We start from the raw sequence: 21,132 nt of genomic DNA, 5'->3' as shown, positions 1-21,132 counted from the left end.
GGGGGCACTGCTAAGCATCACGTCTAGAAGGCTTTACAGACTCTTTAAAGATTACTAAGTGTTCAGACATGTGAGTCTGGAGAAGACATATTGCACACAAACCCAGTAACTGCCTTCAGGATTCTTTTCCACACTTGCCATTCAGGCTCCCTAGTCATGAAACGTAATGTCCCATCATACTGCTAATGTTGATCCCCAGGTTAAGTTCTGGTGAGGCAAGGATATGAGAAGAGAAAGCCTATGAACTTGGCTTGAAGACAGAAATGAATATTGTGTTACCATACTGCTCCATTTTCAAAAGACTGCCTTAAATCCATGGCTGTACAAACGCGCAGTTTCTTCCGTTTGCACACTGGATTGCATCCACTCCCCTCCTCCTGCTCCTCCCACTCTGTCTGATCCTCCTGCTCCTGCTCCTCCCACTCCCTCTGATCCTCCTGCTCCTCCCCCCCCCCCCCCCCCCCCGCTCTACCTGCTACCCTTACACAGGCCTCTCCACCTGGTAAGTCCTACTCCAGGCTAACCTGTGTGAGAGGCTCACTTGGCCTTCTGATTGGTTGTAGCCATTGAGGGATAACACTGGGGACTAGAAGAAGACCCTGAGATAGGAGAAGAGTGAAGTGACGATTTACCTCTGACTGCTCTGTCTTCAAAATGTATTTAGCTCTCTCAGAACTCCCCATCCCCCTCTGGCAGCAGCAGTGCCCTGTCTCTTGTCTCTGTGGGCTACTGCAACATCCATTTTTGATTTCCTTAAACTCTGGCCACTCATCATTGTGCCCATTCCTTCACTGAAGGCACTGTGAGACCTGCTTCCCATGGGGATCTGACTGGTGACAGTGCCAGATATTTAAAGCAATGCACAATCACTTCTTGGCATTTTGGCAAAGAGTGTTAACGGAGTACACGAAATGACAAGCCAGTCTAGGCGATATTTGAGCATCGATCTAGCTCCTCCCTCAAATCCTCAGTCAAAGAACGCCCAGAGGCAGTTTCTCTGAAAGACACCCATCTTCATGTGTCTCCAGAGGCCAAAGTGGCCTTTGGTGAGAACCATGATCAGCTCTGGGTTGTTGTTTCGTTGTTGTCGTTTTTTGGAGATAAGGTTTCTCTGTGTAGCCCTGACTCTCCTGGAACTTACTCTGTAGACTAGGCTGCCTTCGAACTCAGAGAGCTGCCTGCCTCTACACCGTGTTTGAACACCCAGTTCCTTTCTCAGTGTCTGACCCAAAGTGGACTTTCCGAACGAATGCTCACAGGGCCTGCAGTGTTTTCCCCCGAGCCCACCAGTAGTGCACATTTGCCTCTCCCTGACCGGTCTGGACCCAGAGTTTGTCCCACTTTCGGAAGGAGCCAATGACAGATGCTGGAGATGTAGTGCAGGGTTCCTTGGGGGGCCAGAGGTCTGACACTTTAATTGCATAATTATTTTCACAGTAATGTTGGTGCTGGGGAAGATGAGGCCTGCTGCCTGCAAGATGGATGACACAGAGAAGGGTGAGTTATATTTTCCCAGATAAAAGCACCGATTGCCTATAAACTCTGATTTTGCCTGATGTAAAAGCCACTTTATTGCACATCCAGAAATTACTACCCGTATAAAAGCACATTATTGTGATGTAAAAATAGATTTTTATATAATTTTTTCATGCCACCACCTTGTAATTCCTCATTTCCAAGCACCCCGAGATTGCACTGAGGTTTATTTTTCTCTTTTAATTGTTTGCCATGGCGTGCCAATTTATGGTGAGATATTCTGCCTAAGATCAGAGCAAGGCTAAAACATAAATTTCAGCTATCACTTCATGACAGGCAGGGTTCTGGGGCACCCTGGATGCCATCAAACAAAACCAGGTCCCTTGTGATGCCACAATCTGGGCCGTTGAGACTTCCATTTCATATTCGTCTGAAGGCCTCAGTAGGGCAGGAATGGGAAGGGTCTCTGTTCCCTGCCACCCCCGGAAACTGCCCTGTAGGATGCTTTACAGCCTCATCTCCTTGGCCTTTGCCTGCCTGAATGCAGCCAAGGAAAGCTGGGCTCTGGTGTGTAGTTCTGAAGCCACACTGGTCTGACCCATCTGGCTAATGATGCTGCCATCCTCATTGTACGGGGACCACACAACCCACAAAAGCTTCACTGCCAGAACTTTGGTCTTTTCTTTGTCTGGGTTGTTTCCAAAGGAGAAGCCTATACAAGCTCTACTCGGGAGACACAGATGGGTGGCCTCCCTTGTCAAAAGCCCCGTCCCATGGTTAAGCTTCTGTTTTTGTTACTGCTCTTCTGGAAAAAAAAAAAAAAAAAAAGGAAGGCTTCAGAAGACCCTGGGTGTCCCTGGAGCTGTGTCCTGCACGGGTCTGCCCTGGAAACTTGGCTGAGGCAATTCAGGAATGCGGAGACAACAGACAGGCGTATGGAAAGCTGGGGTGAGATGGGTTGAGCTCACTCCGATGGAAGGCGCCCGTTATCAAACCCCAGGAACTCAGAACCAAGGGGGGTTAGCTAGTTTGGTTTGTAGGAGAATAGTTTCAGGTTGGAAACATCTGAGTGAAGGAAAGTGTGGCCCATAGTTGGTACACTGGTTTTAGCTAAAGATCAATCTTCAGTCAACAAACATACTTGAACCAGAGGGGGCTGTCATCTGAATGTCACTGGGTTGGATCTGAGGCATTGGGGTTCTTGATAGGACTGTGTTCCTGTCAACAGTTTGCATTCATTTAGGACTTCACACACACACACACACACACACACACACACACACACACACACACACACACAAACACACACACACATTCTCTCTCTCTCTCTCTCTCTCTCTCTCTCTCTCTCTCTCTCTCTCTCTCTCCTGCGCTTCCAGAGAATGTCCGCTTGTGAGGACCAAAAAGGAATGCTTCCATGTCCTCACAGTCTTGAGGGTGGAAACTGAGTGTAAGCAGGAGGAAAAACCAGGTAGCTGCTTCTCCTGAGAGAGCCCTCCCCTTTCATCCGCCCCCTTCTGAAGCCTCCTCTATGTTTCCTAATGCCGAGACTGCACTGGACCAACTTGGAGTACCTCTGTGATAATCAGTTTGTGATTGGGTGCCCCTCCTCTACTGGCAGTGCGGGGTGGACTAGTGAATATTGAAGGAATGTGCAGATCAGTAGCCCTCAAACATTAGCGTGCCTCAAAAGCATCTGCTGAGCTCCTTAGGGTTTTCCTTTCAGCAGATCGGGAGAATGCAGTTTGCCACCTGGGAGCCTTGCTTTGAGGGCCACTTGCTGAGTTCAGGTCAGCCTATCTGCCAACTGTAAAGGGGTGTGTACAGTGTAGACCAACTGAAGGGCCAAATCTGGGTCGTATCCTAGTTCTTGGGACTGGGTGGTAGGAGAAATGAGAAAGAACAGTTGGTAGAAGTTCCCAGAGAATGAGACAAGATTAGCATAGAGACCAGGAGTCCAATTCTGCTGCCTTCTCTATAGCGACCTACCTACCCCAGGGGCTTGCAGGCTTTCATCTGACTCTGGCATTTTGGACTTCAGATTGATCTGCATCAGGATCCTGGAGGCTTGGGGCTCCTCAGCCTTGAGGTGTGCAACGTGCCATTGTTAGGAGCAAGAACCAAAATTTCATGGCTTAGAGCCGTTGGGCCACGCAGCAAGAGATCTGGAGGTTGGTGGAGTGGTAGGAGCTACCTGGGGGTGGCATATGTGTGTATGTGTGCATGTGCGCACCACATAGCTCGGTGGTCCAAGGTGATCGCCAGACCCCCGGGGATGCACAGCTAGCCAAGGCTGTGAGGTCCCTCTGGACCAAATAGTGGTCCTAGGTGCTTACCTGGGTGCGGAGAACAAGCTCCAGTCCCGCGATTTTGACCAAGTCGCTTCCCCTATTTTGTCAATCTGTAAAATGGGACTTTGGTTGGGATTGGGGATATGGGGACGTTAACTTCCCAGAGACCCTTGTAAGACACCATTGTAAGACACCCTTGTTATCTCCTTGTTACTCCCAACCCAGCAGCAGGTTGGAAGAAGCGCCATTCGCAACTCCCCAGCTTAGTGGTTTGGTTCAAACAAGCAGGGTATTCCTGGCCCACGCTCTGCTCATCCCATTGTCTCGCCTGGACCTCTAGGGGGCGCTGTCTCCCGAGGAAGGGCGTGGTTGCCTGGCTCAGAATTGGTTCTGTGACCTTGGGCCAGAATATATACCTTGTAACACCACAGCAGGGCACCGGTGGGATACAGGCATGTGATGTGTTTGGCATAGAACACACCCAGGGAAGAGCCCCGTGGACACAGCTATCTGATTAGCAGGGACCTAACCAGCCCTAAATTTTGCTAGACTCTGCAGCAGATAAGCTGCAGATAAGAAAGTGTTGGGAAAGCATCAACCTGGACCAACACAGGACTAAAGGAGCATGCTATCCCAACAAGTGAGGCCTGGCTACTGGCTTCCAGGCCACCTGGTGCAGATCAAGTTCCTGCCTGGGTCTGGTGTGGAGGTCAGGAGGGTGGCATCACATCAGAGGGCACTTTGCTTCTCCTTTTGGGATCTGCTTGGACAAATCGCATTTATTCACTCATTCATAATCACTTGCTTAATACTTGCTGATGGACACTGTTCCAGTGGCAGGGATGCATACATTAAAAAAAAAAAAAGGTGGTTCATCTTGTAGAATATTTGTGAAATGGGCAAAAAGTCTTCCCTTGTAGGAGCTGCTGCTAAGTGTTTAGTTCGGGGCTGGGCACAGAGACTTTAGCTGTCACTGCCATCACGATCACGCGAAGGTTTGCCCTGCCACCACTGTGCTGTCTCTGGCCCTAAGCAACTGGGTCCTTTCCTAAGTGAGGTTATCTTGCAAAGCCAGGCCAGGGTCTGATCCTTATACTGAGATGTCTGGCTCTATGAAGGGAGTTTTCTTTGCTCTCGGCCTCCAAACTCAGGTCTTGTCTGACTCCCCAGTCTCCTCTACTTAACCCACTCCTGCTCTTAGTTTCTGATCTATTGGGAGACTGAAAGGGCAGGCGACAATTTCTCATATGGTGGGTCTAGGGCTCCACGCACCCTCTGAATTTGTTAGAAATGAGTCAGGCCCTTCATCCCAGCACTCTGAAGGCAGAGGCGGTCTACATGGCCAGCTCCAGGCCAGCCACGGTTACACAGTTAGACCATGTCTCAAAAGAAAACGTCCCCCCCTTCCCCAAATGGGATCCTTAGCCTTGCAGCATCCTTTCTGAATCAGAGCCTGTATTTTAACAAGTCCCTCCCTCCAGTGACTCACAGGCTGATCCAGTGTGGGAAGCTGTGCTGACTGGAACGGCCTGCCCCCACCAGACAAAATGGAAGGGTGGTCTTCAGAAAATGCCTGCTGCTTGTAGCACGCAGTCACCTCTCTATTCAGGACCCTCATTGTTTTCATTTCTAGGGACTTTCTCTACTTGGCCTTACTCTTTCTCAAGAAAAATATCTTGTGGATTGATAGTCTACCAACGACATCTACTGACAAGGGAGACGCCGTGACGGACTGATCTGTGGGTCTGTGTCCAGTACAGCAGAAGTGCTTAGCCTGTGTTTACCGATCCATTCCTGGCAAATGCAACACAACAGCAGCACCAGGCAGGGTAAGAGCTCCCTGGATTGGGCAGTGCTGCTTTGGGGGTTCCCAGCCCTCTGTTTCATAAGCCCATGCCTGCTGCAGTCAGGATGCTGTGTGGTTTCTACTCTTTAAAATCAAAATTCGCTGTTACATTTATTTCTTTATATGTATCTGGGTGGCCATAGGTGCCACAGCATTTGTATGGAGTCAGAGGGTCAGTCTCCCTTGTATCCTGTGGATCCTGGAGACCGAAGTTAGGTGGTCCAGTTTGAGGGTATGTGCCCTTGCCCACTGAGTAGGATACTGTACTTATGACAGAATCCTGAACCTTCTGTCTACGAATACACAAAGCCAAGGACAGTGAATATATGGGACCCGCATGACTGTCCCTTTCCCAGACTCTGGGTGGACATCAATAATTGATGACAGCTGACTTTGTGGCATGACCTTCCAGTCCTTTCTCACAGAACCCCAGGGAACTACTATCAATTGATCAGACACGGCACTGTTTGTGATCTTTGCCTTGGGACTCCCTCCTGGGAGCTACCCTCCACAGATCAGAGCACATGAGACAAGGCAGTCAGGCCAGAACCCAAGGATGCCCACGGCTCCCCACTCCCACCGAACTGCCTATTGTGCTTGTGGGCTGCCGTATCCAGGGAGGGCCTCATAAACTACCCTTCCTCAGCTGTGCAAGGCCAGGTGCTGAGTGCACACAGGCCTCTCTCTAGGTCAAATTCACAAATGTAGTTCAATACAGACCTCCATGTGGCTTTCTATGTTCACATCCTATCTCTTCTCTCACCCTTTATCTACCCTCACCTAGGCACTAACCTCTCGGTGTCTGTTGTCTTGTTAAAGGGCGATATTTCCAACTATCATGCACTGTGGTGTCTCTCAGCCCCCCAGAGCTTTGGGGAATGAACACTAAAGGACAAAAAGTGCCATGCATGTGTGTCAACATTTCTGCCTGGCATGGTACCTGTTTGTGCCTGAAAGGCGCCCTTTCCACAACCCTAAGGCCATGCCAGAAAGATAGCTGACACCAATTAGTGATGTCTATCCAGAGTGTGGGAAAGGAGGATGGTCATGTGAGTCCCTTTTATTTGCTGTTCTTGTCCCTGGCCTTGCAGACAAGCTCCTTTTATAGCCAGTGAGGCCTTCGCGTGTGCTCACATGTGCATTGAATTCCCATGCTTGCTGAGGTAGGGCTTTCTTGGGAGGTACACGTGCATCTGTGAGGGTTCACCAGCTCCAGAGAGGCAGCTCAAGACACAGCCAGTCTGACAGTAACTTGCCCTTTTGCTTGCTGGGTCCAGAGTTTAGGACCCAAGAATGATGCCCACAGGCGAAACACTTAAACTGTACTTGGTGTGTAACAAATGCTCAGTACTCAGGGACTGACTTACCTTAATAGTTCCAGGTCAGTCAGGAGTCCTGGTGGCTCAGTCAGGCCCTCCTTTCCTGACACTCTGGATCCTATCTGGCTTTGGCCACACAGTGCTCGCTGGAGCAGGGGTCTGGCCCCATGAGTTTGGATTTCATGACATCACTAGTTCCTCTCACTGGGTAGCTCAGGGCTGCTTCACCACCCCCTCCCTTGGGGTAGGAAGCGAGGGACTGGCTACTGGGTATAAGGGAGGTGGCACTGTTTTTTTCTCAGTTCTGGATCTGTGCTGGTTCCTGTGCAAAGGGTCTTACAAATGTCTCATCAAATTCTTTGCGAATCCTAATTCTTTAAAAGTGCGTGTGTGTGTGTGTGTGCGCGCGCGCGCGCGCAAGCGTATTTGCATTCATCAGATGACTTGCAGGAGGCTGTTCTTTCCTTACACTACATGGGTCCTGGAGATGGAATTCAGGTTACCAGGCTTGGTGACAAGCAAGCACTTACCCGCTGAGCCTTGTGGCCCACCCCTAAGAATATTTTTTTCTTCAGCTTCTTACAGATGAGTAAACAGCCTAGGAGAGGCTGATTAACCGGGTTAAGGGTCCTCAGCTAGTCCACGGCATGCAGGACACAGTCTAGACAGTCATTAAAGCAATGTCCTGGAGCATCTTGTTGCAAAGCTCCTTGAGGCAAACCTCATTTGCAAGTTCTCAACTAGTGTGAACACACGCATTCCAGCTGACATTTATCTACAGTGGTCACTGGCCACAGCCCAAGGCTCAGTAAGGCATTCTTTGAAACTCAAGCTCTTTGACCACTTGCTATAGTATAGGCTGGAGAGAAGGCAGCCTGAGAGGAGGCTGACTCGGGCTCCTGCAGTGTAGTTTCTCTACAGTGAGACACTTCTAACTATAGAGGAGCTGAGCGACTGAACACAGCCAAGTCAAACACATGTACCATTTATATTAACCATGACTTTGAATTCTCCTTCCCCGTGACTGAGAATAGGACATGTTGACGAGACAGTATCAGTCCCTGGGCCACATTCACCTGACCCACATCTATGTGGCTGGCTGAGGGAAAAGGCCTGAGATAACTGGCCTATTTGCTAGATCCCAGCAAATCGGATGGCATCTACAGATTGGGATAGTTGCTCACTGATTTGCACCAATAGTGCTGCCCCCTTCCTGGCACAGTCACTGCCCAGGGGCCCAAATGACTTCAGGGAGTCCGGATGATAGATCTGTGCCGCCAGCCCCCCACGCAGGCCTCTGGACCCTCGTGTCCTGATGGTCTTGACCAGGATCTGGTGATAGAGCTTAGTGAGGCTCTGAGGATCCCACCTTAACCACTGCCAATTCTAGACCCAAGGTTAGTAGCTCTGGCAAAGGCCCCCAGCCTGTCAGGTTCCCTTCCTCCCCTAGGACTGTGTCAGGGGAAATGTCTCTTAAAAGATTGGGGTCCCCAACATTTGATTGTGACGGAGGCTGAGAACCTTGGCAGGGAGCTACTGGGATGCACTTTATATAGCTTGACCAACACAGTAGCTGCAGAAGTGTAGGGTTTGTTGAAACCCATAAGACATAGACTTAAGATCTGGAAACCTGGAATTACACTCCAACCTGAGAAGGAAGCGGGAACAAAAAGCTGTTTTCTCCCTAGAGGTGAAGCTTTGCTAGTTGATGAAGGTCCCTAGCTTTGTAGCCACTGGGCTGTCAGCAACCTTTTCCAAGGACAGAGCTTTGTCAGACCTGTACTTCACTAGGTACTACTGGTTCAAGTCCCCTTCCCTTGAAACCCGCCCCCGCCCCCAGGTGCTCCTTCTACCCCTGTCTCCCAGGAAGTCCCCTTTCCTTTGAGCTCCCTCTTGGCACATACGTGTGTCTGTGTCGGGGCTTGCCAGACTGACAGTGGCTTCTGGGCTTCCCAGCATCTTTGTCCTCTGCTTTCTTCAGTCTACTCTCCATGAGTAGGTCTTTATATGCTCCAGTTTACTCAAAGTAGTGGCACAGTCTTGACCCAAACCCATCGACTTTATGTATTTACTTTCAATCCCAAAGACATCCCAACTTGGGCATCACGGGTCTAAGCAACCACTTTTTCTTTTTCTTTGAAGAATGGTGTTAAGTACACTGATAGCTGTAACATTTTAAAAGGTTTCTCTGGTGCCACACGGTTATGGCTATAGTGCCATTCTTGTATGACTCTAGCGAAGGGACTTTTGGGGCATACAGTGTCACTATGAACTACAGCTTGCTCACCCACCTACTATATCAGCCTCCCTTCATCTGCTCCCGTGAGCCCCATAGCGATAGGGGGCCTTTTTGTCCCTAAGCCTCAGAACAGTACCTACCTGCAACTAGCAGCACCGGAGATGCTAAATGGATAGGCGGGTCCATTCCCACTTTCAGGGAAAACAAACTGCCATGAGTTTGCTGCTGGCTGGCAGGGCGAACAGCTGTAGTTTTTTTTTTTTTTTTTTTTTTTGTTCTTTTTTTCGGAGCTGGGGACCGAACCCAGGGCCTTGCGCTTCCTAGGCAAGCGCTCTACCACTGAGCTAAATCCCCAGCCCCACAGCTGTAGTTTTACATGTGCTGGTCCCCACATGACTCCACACAAGCTTCAGATGCTGTGAGCACGCTATGGATTGTTTGAGGGCTCTGGGTCTGCAGCAGGAAGAATCGCTTCCTTTGCATACGGACAAGGGCACTCTGGCTTTCCCACCTGAGCCAGGACCCCAGCTCACCCTGAAGGTCTCCAGGGGTCAAGCTTGCTGAGATGGACATCTACCAAGGTGAGAGCCATGATGTGGAGAGAAATCACAGGCCTGGGGCCAGGAGAGCTACTTTCTATTCCTGGGCCTGCCATTAATAAGCTGGGTGACCTTGGGTAAGTCACTTTGTCTCTTTTCTCATCTTATAAAATGAGTCTGGACAGTGATAGCTAATGCTTGAACTTGAGAACTCATCAGAACCACAGAGGAAACATGTTAAAAGTAGACTCCCAGGCCCCAACTCCACACAGCTTGGGGCAGCGGTCCAAAGTGAAATGGATCAGTACAATATTTATATGATAATGAATCTTAAAAAAAAAAAAAAACCGGAGCATCGGAAATGCTTGCCTGTGGTTAAAAACTCAACAGTGCTGCCCACCCCCTGCAGGGCTATCCACAGGTGACCACTTTTAATCATCTGTTTTTGATCTTCTGGGGGCTAGCGTCTTATTGCTAAATAATACGCCAGCTCTTGTTTCATTGACTTCAAACACTGCCCATTGTCGTCCTGTTCTGATAGACTTAGCTCCCTTGTGCCACCCCATTCCCAGTATAGTTCTGACACTATTTTGGGCAGCTGTATTTTAATGAGCACCCCAAGTGATTCTGATAGGGTGGGTCTGCCAGCCATGCTTTGAGAGGAAACTGCCCCGGGAGATTTTTCAGTAGATACTCATGTTCTCTCATGCATCTTAACTGCAGGCTTCTTCCAATCCCCCCCGCCCCTCCCTCTGGCAGTGCTGGGGTGTGAATCAGGCCTCTTCATGCTAGCTGAGCAGTGTACACCTGAGCTCTGATGGATCCTTTGCCCACCCCTGCATGTTCTACAAGGCTGGTTGTAGGCATCAGGCTGGTAAGCACATTGCTCTGGGGTTGGATGGGCTGTCCAAACTGTTCTGCTCCCCGTTTTTATGAGGCGTCACCAGTCCTTCAGGTGCTAATGGTACAATTTCTCCTTTAGGGACCGGTGTGGCTATGGTTCCAGCAGACTGCTGAGCTGTCTTCTTTTTAACAACCATTCATGGTGGTGTATTCAGAGAACTCAACGTAAATAGTGACGCTTACATCACCTTCGTGGGTCTAAGACATAAGCAGTGAGCACCCAGGAATCTGTACAGTGGGAACCCTAAATCAGACACCATAGCCAGGTGAAGCTGAAAGGTGAAGAGAACACAAAACAAAGCCATCCATGGGGGCAGAGGTCAGAGAGGGGTCACCTGGGGCTGACTGGGAAGGAGCTCTTGATGGTCTCTATCGGGTCGAGTGTGGTGCAGTTTGTGTAGTTTTGTTTGTGTGTTGAGCTATGCCCTGGTGAACTTTTCTGAATGTGTTCCTTCTGTACCTGCAAACCAGAGAGGAAGCAATACCAAGGAGCTCTCCGTCCATCCTCTCAACTCATGCATTTACACCAGCCTCTTCCTGGGACTGCTCAGGCAGGCAGGGAAGGCACCCTTGCTGGTGTGGTTTGGGGAGGAGGGGGAGGCTGAGGCTGAGGCTGACGGGAGCTGAAGCATGATGGATTTCAGAAGTCCGGCGTGGCATCCTGCATAGCAAAGCAGCCTGCTGGGTCAGGAAGGGGCTGGAAAAGAGACCCTAACATATTCCCTGTGAAGGATGACAGGACACCAGGGGACCAAGTCTACCAATGCTGTCTTCCCCCCCACCAGCAGCCAAGCTGCCGGGTAGAGGGTGGTGTATGGGCCCCCAGCCCGCCTCCCCAGGCTGCTGGCCAACCTAGTGTAAATATTATTATACTCCCACGCATCTGAAGGACGTTAATTATTAAAACACATGCCACCCAGGGTAGTGCACTGTAATTAGGTTCAAATTAAATTAGCATCCTCTTGTAATTAGGACATCAATAACCACTCTTGAGGCTCCAGCCCTCTAGCCCCTCCCTAATGCTTCCCAACATGGACTAATGCAAGAAAAGGGGTCCATTTGACTAACTCTCCCCAGGATGTAGAAATAATCAAGCCAATAAATAAAGGGAGGCAGCTGGTGAGGCCTTCCCTCCACTGCCTGCCTTCTCTGCTGGCCCTGCATGTAGTAGAGAGGAAGATGATGTCACCGAGAAGGGGCTTCAGGTACCAGGATCTCCCTGTCAGTCATTAACAGAAGCAGAGATGAGCAAACCCTTCTTCATCTGTCAGACCGACTTTCTCTTCTCCCCATGGGGAGTTTGTCTAGCCACCTGAGCCGGGCGCTTAGACCCTTGAAATCTTATTCGGTTTTCTTCTTGTATAGTACTGGCTGCCTCCTTGCCTAGCCTGCAGGCCCTGGAGGACCCCAAAATAGCCCTGACACTTTGCTGGACCCAATGCTGTGCTAAGTGTTTTCTAGGTATTAATCTATCTAGCAGGGGCAAGAAAGGAATGAACAATTGGGGGCGAAACTGGAAAAGCATGGGGAAAGGACATAATCCAAGGTTCCAAACCCAAGGAACAAGTCTAAAAGTCTGGGCACTGTGGGGCTCGCCTGCAAGTGGACCAGCACAGACCGAGACAGAGCAGGCCAGAGCACTTGCACACGAGTGTCTCCTTCAATTCTGTACCCAATCCTAGGGCTCCTTGGCAGCTCAACACATGTGGGGGAGAGAGACTCAGCAGGCTGGAGCCTACAGCAGAGGCTGCCTACCTGGTGACTGCCCTGACCTTTGTCTAAACTAGCCTTGGAAGAGAAAGGAAATAAGAAGTGGAAAGGCTCAGGCATGATTTCATCTGGAAAACCATGGAAGGCTTATCCTTGGGTACAGACGTAACCAAGGCAACTGTTCCAACAGGGAGATGATTTCAGACCCTTTGCAGAGTGGGTTGGCATCTTGCCCCTCTGCCGATTGCGCTCATTGTGAGTGCACAGCGCCCTGCCTTGAAGCCTTCCTCGGAGCACCGTGGAGGGTAAAGAAATGAGCTGGACATTCTCTTCTCTATGGACCAAAGCAACATGAAGCCATAGTAAAAGCACAACTGCCTACTGGGGGTGACAGGGTCGCCTAAGTCGCCATCACTCTGAGGATTTGGTGAAGACCCTAAGGGCAGCGCAGAGTCCTGCAGTTCTCGTCTGTAGAGTGTCTGTGACGAGCACAGGCACGAGTTCTGAGCAGCCCTGAGGGCAGGGCCACATGCATGAGAGGGGTGGCCTGAGTCCAGGCTCTTCGTCCACCCTCAGAATTACCTGCAAGTGATGGGCTTTTCACTGCCACTGCATGGCTGCTCCAGGCCTTCCCTGCCCAGTTATGGACCACAAATGGTTCTACATGGCTCAGCCTTAAAGAGCCTGAGAAGACTTATGAGAATAAGAGCTAGCTCACTGCAACAGTCTTCCAGAGCAAGAGCTAGCTCACTGCAACAGTCTTCCAGAGCAAGAGCTAGCTCACTGCAAAAGGCCTTCTTCACCAGACCTGGGATCCCTCAGAGATGCCTGCTATTTCAGCCCGCCCATCCACCCACCCACTCACCCACCCATCATGGTGCTGGGGATTGAACGTAGGGCCCCATGCATGGTAGTCAAGCAACAGTATCATTAAGGTATAGGCCTGGCTATCTTTAAACTTTTTTTTTTTTGAGACAGGACAGGTCTAAATTGCTCAGATTGATCTTGAACATGATGTAGTCCAGGCTGGCTTTAAATTAATGACTTTCCTGCCTCAGCCTCCTGAAGTCAGGGTATATCCTAAAGGGAGCAGCTTACTGGTAATCCAATGTGAGCCGACAGTAGGAACTGGGAGAGTCCTCACTGGAATCCCTTTGGAGCCCTTGCTGGGTCATGCTGTGGATGAGCCTGAGGAACACTGAGCACTGCAGGGCATGTACCTCTGAAGCAGAGGTCTTGGAGGGCAGTCACATGCAGCGAGTTGAAGGACATGTCTACTCTACTGCAGGATGGCTGTGGTGGTACTTACCAGGCCTCGGTGCTGACTAGAACTCTATGGTAGCCTGCTTTCAGGGACTGTCTTCAGCTTCCCTCTGGCTGGGGCCAAGAACCCAGCGTTCTAGCTTTACCATGACAGTAAGGGCTGCAGACAGCAGGTACTATTTTATTGGGTCTCAAAAGCTTTAAATACAGAACAGGCTGGTGTGGGGGCAGATATGGGCACACTGGAATTTGAGAACGGATGTATCAGAAGTCACATAATCAACACTTGGACAGAGCTTGGGAAGAAGGGTGGTCTGGGGGAGAGGTGGGTGCCAGCTGACAGCTGCCTCTGTGTCACGATTATACCCTTCACTAACACACAGTCTTTCATGGTTCTTTCCTGATTTGAAGACAATTAAAAAAAAGCACCCCCCCCCCCCAAATAAAAATACAAAATCATCTGGGAGAGACTGGACGGCAGTACCACTGAGGGGGTCTGCCCCAGCAAGCCTTGGGCTCTCCACCCCAGCTCCAATGCTACCCGCGACAGAGGAGGTTTCTGTCTGAAGCAAGCTGGACCCAATCTATACTCCCCCGACCAGGTCTGGAGTTGAAAACGGCTTCCTGGCAGAGGGAGAAGGTCTGGCATCAGCGGTGCTGGGAGCCAGGCAAGTTCTCCTTAGCGACTGTAGCCAAACTCATCAGCATCGTCAGCTCGGAAGTCGCCATAGCGCCACAGGTTCAGCTGTGAGAGAGACACAACATGGCTCTTCAGGGATGTGTGACCCAATGGAAGCCACAAGGCCACACCTCTCAAACTCAGTACCTCCAAGACCCCCAGGCAAGAACTCACCCTGGCACTCTTGGCTGATTCCTGGGCATTCAGGTACTCTGTGATCTGAGGGACATAAGAAAATGGGGAGTGGTCAAGATGGAGGAGCTCTGGAATGAGCAACCAAAAAGGGCTGCTGCAGGCCAGTGGCCCCAGGAGTCTAGTACTTAAAGCAAACTGCAGGGTGTATAGGCACATGCTCTCTGGGACTGCTCAACTGTGAATGGGCTAGTCCATGTGCTCGAAGGCTCTTTTCATGTTCCCCACCCCCCACCCCCCTGCTTATTCCACCCCTCAACTCTCTGAGAAAACAGTACCACCTTCGTGCCAAGCACAATGGCGTCCATTTAAAAGCAAGCATTCTGTTCCTGATCCTCTGGACTAGACTTCCATTTCCTCCTTTCTACCACAGTTAACATCTTGTGACATTTTATTTAACTTATGTTCACTGTCTCATGCTGGAATCTAAGTTCTACAAGGTAGGGATAGGGTTTGTCTATTTTCATTATAGATAGTAGGCAAAGGAATTCTGGGTGTCAGAGACATTATAAACAGCTACATGTGAGGGCATTACAGTAGCCAAAACCTCTGACCCACACACCAACAAAACACCACGTGGACCTATGGGGTGGGGAATAGAGGCCAGGCAAAAGACGGGCCTGGGAAGGGGAGCAATGAGCGGAGTCAGAGATGAAAAATGGAAAAGCTGGTACTGACACACCGTGTTTCTCAGTGGGGAAGAAGTGGGAGCTCCCTGCTTGTTGTCTGTCAGCTCCAGCCTGAGAGCTATGGAGCTGAGCATCCTCAGGCTGTCTCTAGAGTGTTCATAGATTTGCCTCAGTTGGGAGGTCGGCTGGCCTACAACGGGGCCATGGCTAATGCTTATAGGAGGCTAGTAGACACTCGTGGTGCCAAATGGAGGCACTGCAGACGAGTCAGAATCCACACAGAGGAGGCACCGGAGGGAAAGAGCAAGAGGAACTGACTATGGTCAACTCCAGAGGGTAGCTAATAGTCTCAGGACCTAAGGCCCAGTTCTCAGGATGAACCCCATCTCATCAACGGGGGGTTCCCAGTAACCTGGGTCCTGGGGCTTTCCAAGTAGGCTGGAGGAGCCTTGTGGTACAGTCTTTTGGACCATTTATAGCTACCACATGGCATGGGTGGTCCCGGGTAATAGGACTTAGAGAATGTATGTTACCAAAAAGGACTGGGAAGGAGACAGCTTTTGACCCTCTGCATCACCCCTGGCAGAGCTCTCTAGCCTGTCGACTGGGGCACAAACAGAGGGAAACTTTCTGCTCTAGTTTGCAGCTGCATTCTCAGCCAAACCCGCAGCCAATTAATTTGTGCTTTAATTAGATTTTTTTTAAAAAACCCAACAAACCCAAATCCATTATCTTTCCCCAGCAGGACCAGGAGGCTGGTGGATTCTCCGCTTCCTCACTGGCTCTTGGTGTAGTCCCCAGTCCCTCATCTCTGATACTGTTGATGGCGCAGGTATGTGCTAAGGGCCTGCTTCCAGGATGGAGCCCCCTCCAAATCACATACCACTTTCTGGAACTGCTTCTCCTTCCGAACTTCTACCATGACGAGTCCTTCCTTCACCAGGCCCAGCCCCACATCACCTTTGGAATCCGCAAACTGCAGAGTGACATGGGGGCAGCTGGCACTCAGGTGCTCCACGTTGAGCAGGCACTGAGTGTTTTGGATGTCCCGCACCACACTGTCCACAGCATCTGTGCGAGCGTCCTCCTGGACAGGGATGCAGCCATGTTACTGAGGGGGACAGGTGAAGGTCAAACAGCTACCTGGGTCTCAAGGCCTATCCTTTGATCTCCAGTAGGCCCAAGACTCTCCCCTGTGGTCTATGAGTGACAAACAGGTCCTGGACATGAAGAAACCCTTCCTCTACCCAAACCAATTGCACAGAAACCATTCTTCTATCCAGCTTTTGGGTATTCACTCATCTGGCTTGTTTCTGAGGAAAAGTGGCTTTTCTCTGCCCCAAACTGAGCTGTTGCCCTGGCCAACTCTAAACAAACCTCTACCGTCTGGTTCCCGCACGCTGACCCTATCAGATCTGTGTCTTTACTGTGGCATCCTGGACTGTCATCACATGCTCCCCCAGCTCCCCGTGCCTTTTGTGGTCTGTTTTCTCCTTGGCACGGCTTTGTGAGGAGGTAGGAAGTCAGGTGATAACTCCTACCTTTTCACTGGCATCTAGCATCCTGCTGCTTGGGCAGCTTTACACATGCTGCTCCTACACCTTTGCTCTGAGCACCAGGTGCCTCCTTGAAGCTAAAGCCTCAGCCTCCTTGCCAGAGCTCTAGGTTTTCTTTCTCTTCTATGCTGGACCCTGTGTAGCCCTGTGGAGATCCTCCAAGCCCAAAGTGTTCCTCCTTTCCCTTGGCCAAGAACAATACATGGATGTGTGTCAGGGATTCAGTGGCATCATAGCTTCCTCTGCTTTGTCCTACCTCTCTGATATTATCATGTGTCTGAGACTGGTCCTCTCCTGTCCTCCCCCTAGCCCTCCAAAGGGGCCTGGATTGGCTGCCCTTATCTCTAACCGCTCCTTCCACTTACAAAGCTACCAGAAACAGATCTGACCACGTCACACGTCCCTCCCTGCCTAAGGTACAGAGAATAGACTCTTGTCAGGACAGACAAGACCCTAAATGTCTAGGCCCTAAACTACCTTTCTCTTTTCACTTGCCACTGCCTGCTACTCACTAGGATCCAGCTGTGGGGATGGAGTCTACTCCAATGCACCCAACTCCTCAGGCCTATCTACTGTTCAAGAACTAAGGAAACTGCTATCATGCCATCTTGTCTGCGGTATCTTCCTTCAATTTCCAGGATCAAAGCTAACTACTCCTAGCTCCTGATCCTATCAACGACACCAGACAATGCAACCCATTTCCATCTTCTCCTGCCAGTCAGTGAGGGATGCGGCAATGGCTATGTCAACAGTCAGTCCTCTGTGAAGAGGACGGTGTCTGTACTCACATCTTGGGGCACCTGGATGAAGGCGAAGGCATACTCTGTGGCTTGAGCTGGCAACACGCGAGTGCTGAAGGCAGGTGGTAGGGCACCCAGGCGGGTGGATGGCAGGATCTCTCTCTAGAGAGGAAGCACCAAGACAATATCACACTTAGAAATGATGTCCCGTTGCTTCAAGTATAACCCTCTGTCTCTGTATCAGGCTGCTGGACAATTTTACTCTGAGTCTCTCTAGTTTACTCCTTGACTCAGTTCCACTTTGCTAGTCTCAGAGGCTTCTCTAGTTCGTGAAACCAACTGCTTGTGGGCCCTACATTGGCATACTCGGAGGCCCCCACTACTTAAGACAGTCATGTAGATACCTGGGCTTGTCTCATCATTCCTCCTCCCCTCTAGTGCCCTTCTCTCTGCCACATGGGCTCCATTCTAGTACTCTGTAGGGCAGCGTGCTCACATCAAGAAGGATCTTGGCAGTTTGGGCATGCTTATGGTCTGGCCCCGGTAGGAGAGTCACTCAGCCTGGCAATACCTCTTTACTGTATGCTCCCAAGTAACAGATGAGGGCATGGTCCTAGCTCTGGACTTTCTGCTAGCAGATTCTCATATCTATCCCTGAGCAGTGAAAGGACAGTAGAAAGCCACTGCCACACCTCGGAGCATCAAGTCCCTCAAGATCTGTCAGTGTTTGCAGGCCTCTGGCCATACTTAGCTGTGCTTTCTAGTTGTTTAAGGGGCCTGGCCTGTTTTACGAAGAGTAGAGGTGACCCGTGTATGTGTCTCATCAGAAAGCTTTTGAGAGATGGACTTGACCAAGGGAGCTACTGTGCCTGATAGTCCCTACCGTGCCTGCTTTCCACCCTGGTCCCCAGCACTCACATTGCCATAGTCGATGTAGAAGACATGCACTTTGGCAGGGGACTCCACTTTTTCTACCCGGGCGCGGTACCTGCAAAGGCATCAAGGTCAGAGCTCGTAAGATGGCGCCATGAACTTGATCTCCCTGGGGACCCAGCATTTCCTGCCCAGGGTCTCTGCAGAGGACAGTTTTCAGACCAGGGAAGCCCAGCCTCAGGGAGCTGTGGACAGCCTCTATAGGAGCTGGAGAGGAGCTGGGAGCACAGGAGGAAGGAGGGGAGCATGTGGAGCAGTTAATATGTCCTTGGGGCATAAAGCAACAAGAGTAATGAGTAGACTGATGTCTGCTGTCTAAACCCAGCACACTAAACAGCAGTTGTAATTAGCCAGCAGATCTGTCTGGGAGGCCTTACAGGGAACACATCCAAGTCACTCTGTCACCCTGGGAAGGCCATGGGCTCTACCCTTGGTACATGGGTACATGAGTGACCTTCCAGCCTAGAAGCACAACTGCTTGTATCCCAGACAGCAGAGGTGGAGGGCGGGCGGGCTGGTCTGTGCTCACTGTGAACACACCTCCAACTGACTTCTGACATCATTCTTCCTGTGAGGGTTGGAAGGTATCAGCTGCCAGCATTACTATACTGGTGTCCTCAGGGGAGAGGGAGTGACACTGCTTTATCCTCCCACCTCTGGAGGCTGGTTAGATGACAGCTCCGACCCCCAACTGAGGAGAGGTACCTTGAAGATCTGGCAGAGGCTGTTACCAACAACCTCACAGAAAGTGGATGCTTATGTGAACGCCTGCCATTTATAGGCCTGTGCCCCAGGATATTTCTCCATCTTACAGAAGCCCCGTTGCCCTGCTGGTCCAAGTGGCTCACCATTCTCCATCTACAAATTTGGCAATGCAGAACTCTCCCCGGCGTGGGGCGTAGGCACCCTCAACAGGAGGGTGGCTGGAGATGTCACTGCGCATGTTCTCCATCAGTTTTTCCAGCTGGGTGCCTGCAGGAACAAGAGGACAGTAGGACTTGGGAGCCTCGCTCCTGGTGAACCCTGGGAATGAGCACTGGCTACCTCTGTCCATGCAATGGAGTCCTCTGTGGCTCTCACTTTAGAGGCTTCATGACAGCCATATTCAAAAGCAAACTTGGTGGTTGCTAATCCCAGGGGTCTTGCATGCACTGTACTGGCCATGTTCTAATGTGCTGGCCACGGCTAAAGGAGCCCTGGGGAACTGCGTGGGCCTTTCTCTTTCAAGTACTAGGGATGGAACACAGGGCCTGTGCATGCTAGGGAACAGCCCTACTACTGAGCTACATTTCTTGTGGCTGGGTCTTGACTGAGTAAGGCAAAAGAGCTTCTAGAATAAGCGCTGGGACTAAGGACCCCATGATTAGTAGGGAGCCACTCTGGGAGCCCAATGACTCCTGGGGGCAAAAGGATGGATCACTTACAACCACAGACAGGAAAGGACCTTAGAGTCAGAGCCTGGGAAGATGGTGGGTAATTCTCTGAGTGGCGCTCAGAGGCTCTGCCTACTCACAGGCACTCTGACCCCTGTCACCCTGTGAAATTCATATGGAACAGTACTTCCAATGCGCCCAGGCTCCGTTCCCCTCCTCTACCTCTTCTCAGCAGGGAACAGTGCACCACTTTCCGGCCTGATCTCCCTGGCTGATGGTTGCAGCCTGTGTTGCTTACCTACGGCTACACGACCAGCTTTGGCAGTACCTGGTCTCATTTTCCTTCTCTGGCTCCCTCCTGCAGTGCCTCCCCCAGCCCAACTTGGCTGGGCATCAGCTCCCTGTGGCCTGTCCTTTTCTGGCCCAGATGCTGCTAGTTCAGCCTCACAGCTCTTTGCTCTCCTCTGCCTCATAGGTGAGAACAGGGCTGGTGATATGTAGTCTAAGTGTGGCATTCCTCTTTCCCTTCAGGGCTGAGGCCACACTGTAACAGGTGCAGAATACATGTTTATTATGGTTAAACTTGCCACCATCCACTGTATAAGTTCCCTGTCTGTGTTTATGTTTCTGCCATTACTCTGTGAGTTCCTTCAGGGCACAGACCATAGCTAACTTGATTGTTTACTTGCACAGGCCTGGTGGGATCCCTAGTGCATCCAGGGTGCTTAATAATTCAACCATCCTGAAATGATCTCTGCAGATGCAACACATGTTGTCTTCCTGGGCTGCTGTGCACCCACAGTCCTGGCACTCATTCAATTGAGCGGTGAGGCCTCTGGGCTCCTCCAGAGTGCTCCTTGCCCACAGATACCCAAGCTCCAGGCACTGGGAAGCAGCCTTTACACTGACAGGTGCTCCTGAATTTGGTCTCCTTTTAGTTTATTGGATTTTCAGGTTCCCAGGCAACAGCAAGAAACAGACTCATGCCTCCTGCCAGCAGCCACAGCCTCCTGGAGGTCCTTACAGAGGGTCTGATTGGTCACTTGCATTTAATGTTTTTATGAGATCCCTTGTGAATATGGGCTTTAATAGAAAGGGGGCACTGTGAGAGGATGTGCCTTGAAGAATCCCAAAGGTTCAGAGAAGGAGGTTATAGACCCTGGGCTTATTTTCAGGGATTGAACAGAGCCACCTGAGAGTTGAGCATCCTCCCTGGTATTTACTCCTTCCAGAAGCCAGTGACAGCATTCTAGGAATGCTAGCTTTCTCTGGGCCTTTTTCTTTCCTATCTCTGTCCTGGACACCACTCTCTCTGAGTATCTTGGCTTTCTAGAGCAGCCAGAGATAGCCTGACAGGGTTCTCTGAAGAGGGAGTCAAGCAGGAAACTTGTATCCTTAAGCTCTGCCTCTGAACGCAGTGAGGCCAGTTACATTACGGAGGTCC

At 50.7% G+C, this 21,132-nt stretch overlaps 1 protein-coding gene across 2 annotated transcripts in view; it reads right to left on the bottom strand.

Moving 5' to 3' along the window:
• Window positions 1–13,747: 13,747 nt before the first annotated feature.
• The window catches only part of Snd1 (staphylococcal nuclease and tudor domain containing 1), a 399,238-nt gene continuing 391,853 nt past the window's right edge, over window positions 13,748–21,132 (bottom strand). For both annotated transcript variants that reach the window (NM_022694.2, XM_039108324.2), the window contains 6 exons: window positions 19,164–19,287; window positions 18,301–18,370; window positions 17,431–17,544; window positions 15,970–16,173; window positions 14,440–14,484; window positions 13,748–14,331 (listed from right to left, as the gene is read on the bottom strand). In NM_022694.2, coding sequence (NP_073185.2) covers window positions 14,266–14,331; window positions 14,440–14,484; window positions 15,970–16,173; window positions 17,431–17,544; window positions 18,301–18,370; window positions 19,164–19,287 — 623 coding nt within the window. In that variant the 3' untranslated portion in view covers window positions 13,748–14,265. The remainder of the gene's footprint in view (window positions 14,332–14,439; window positions 14,485–15,969; window positions 16,174–17,430; window positions 17,545–18,300; window positions 18,371–19,163; window positions 19,288–21,132) is intronic.

Source organism: Rattus norvegicus, chromosome 4 (genome assembly GCF_036323735.1).
Source record: "Rattus norvegicus strain BN/NHsdMcwi chromosome 4, GRCr8, whole genome shotgun sequence".
NCBI classification, from domain to species: domain Eukaryota; kingdom Metazoa; phylum Chordata; class Mammalia; order Rodentia; family Muridae; genus Rattus; species Rattus norvegicus.
Note: the sequence above shows the minus strand (reverse complement) of the source record. Positions and strands in the feature narration are given on the sequence as shown.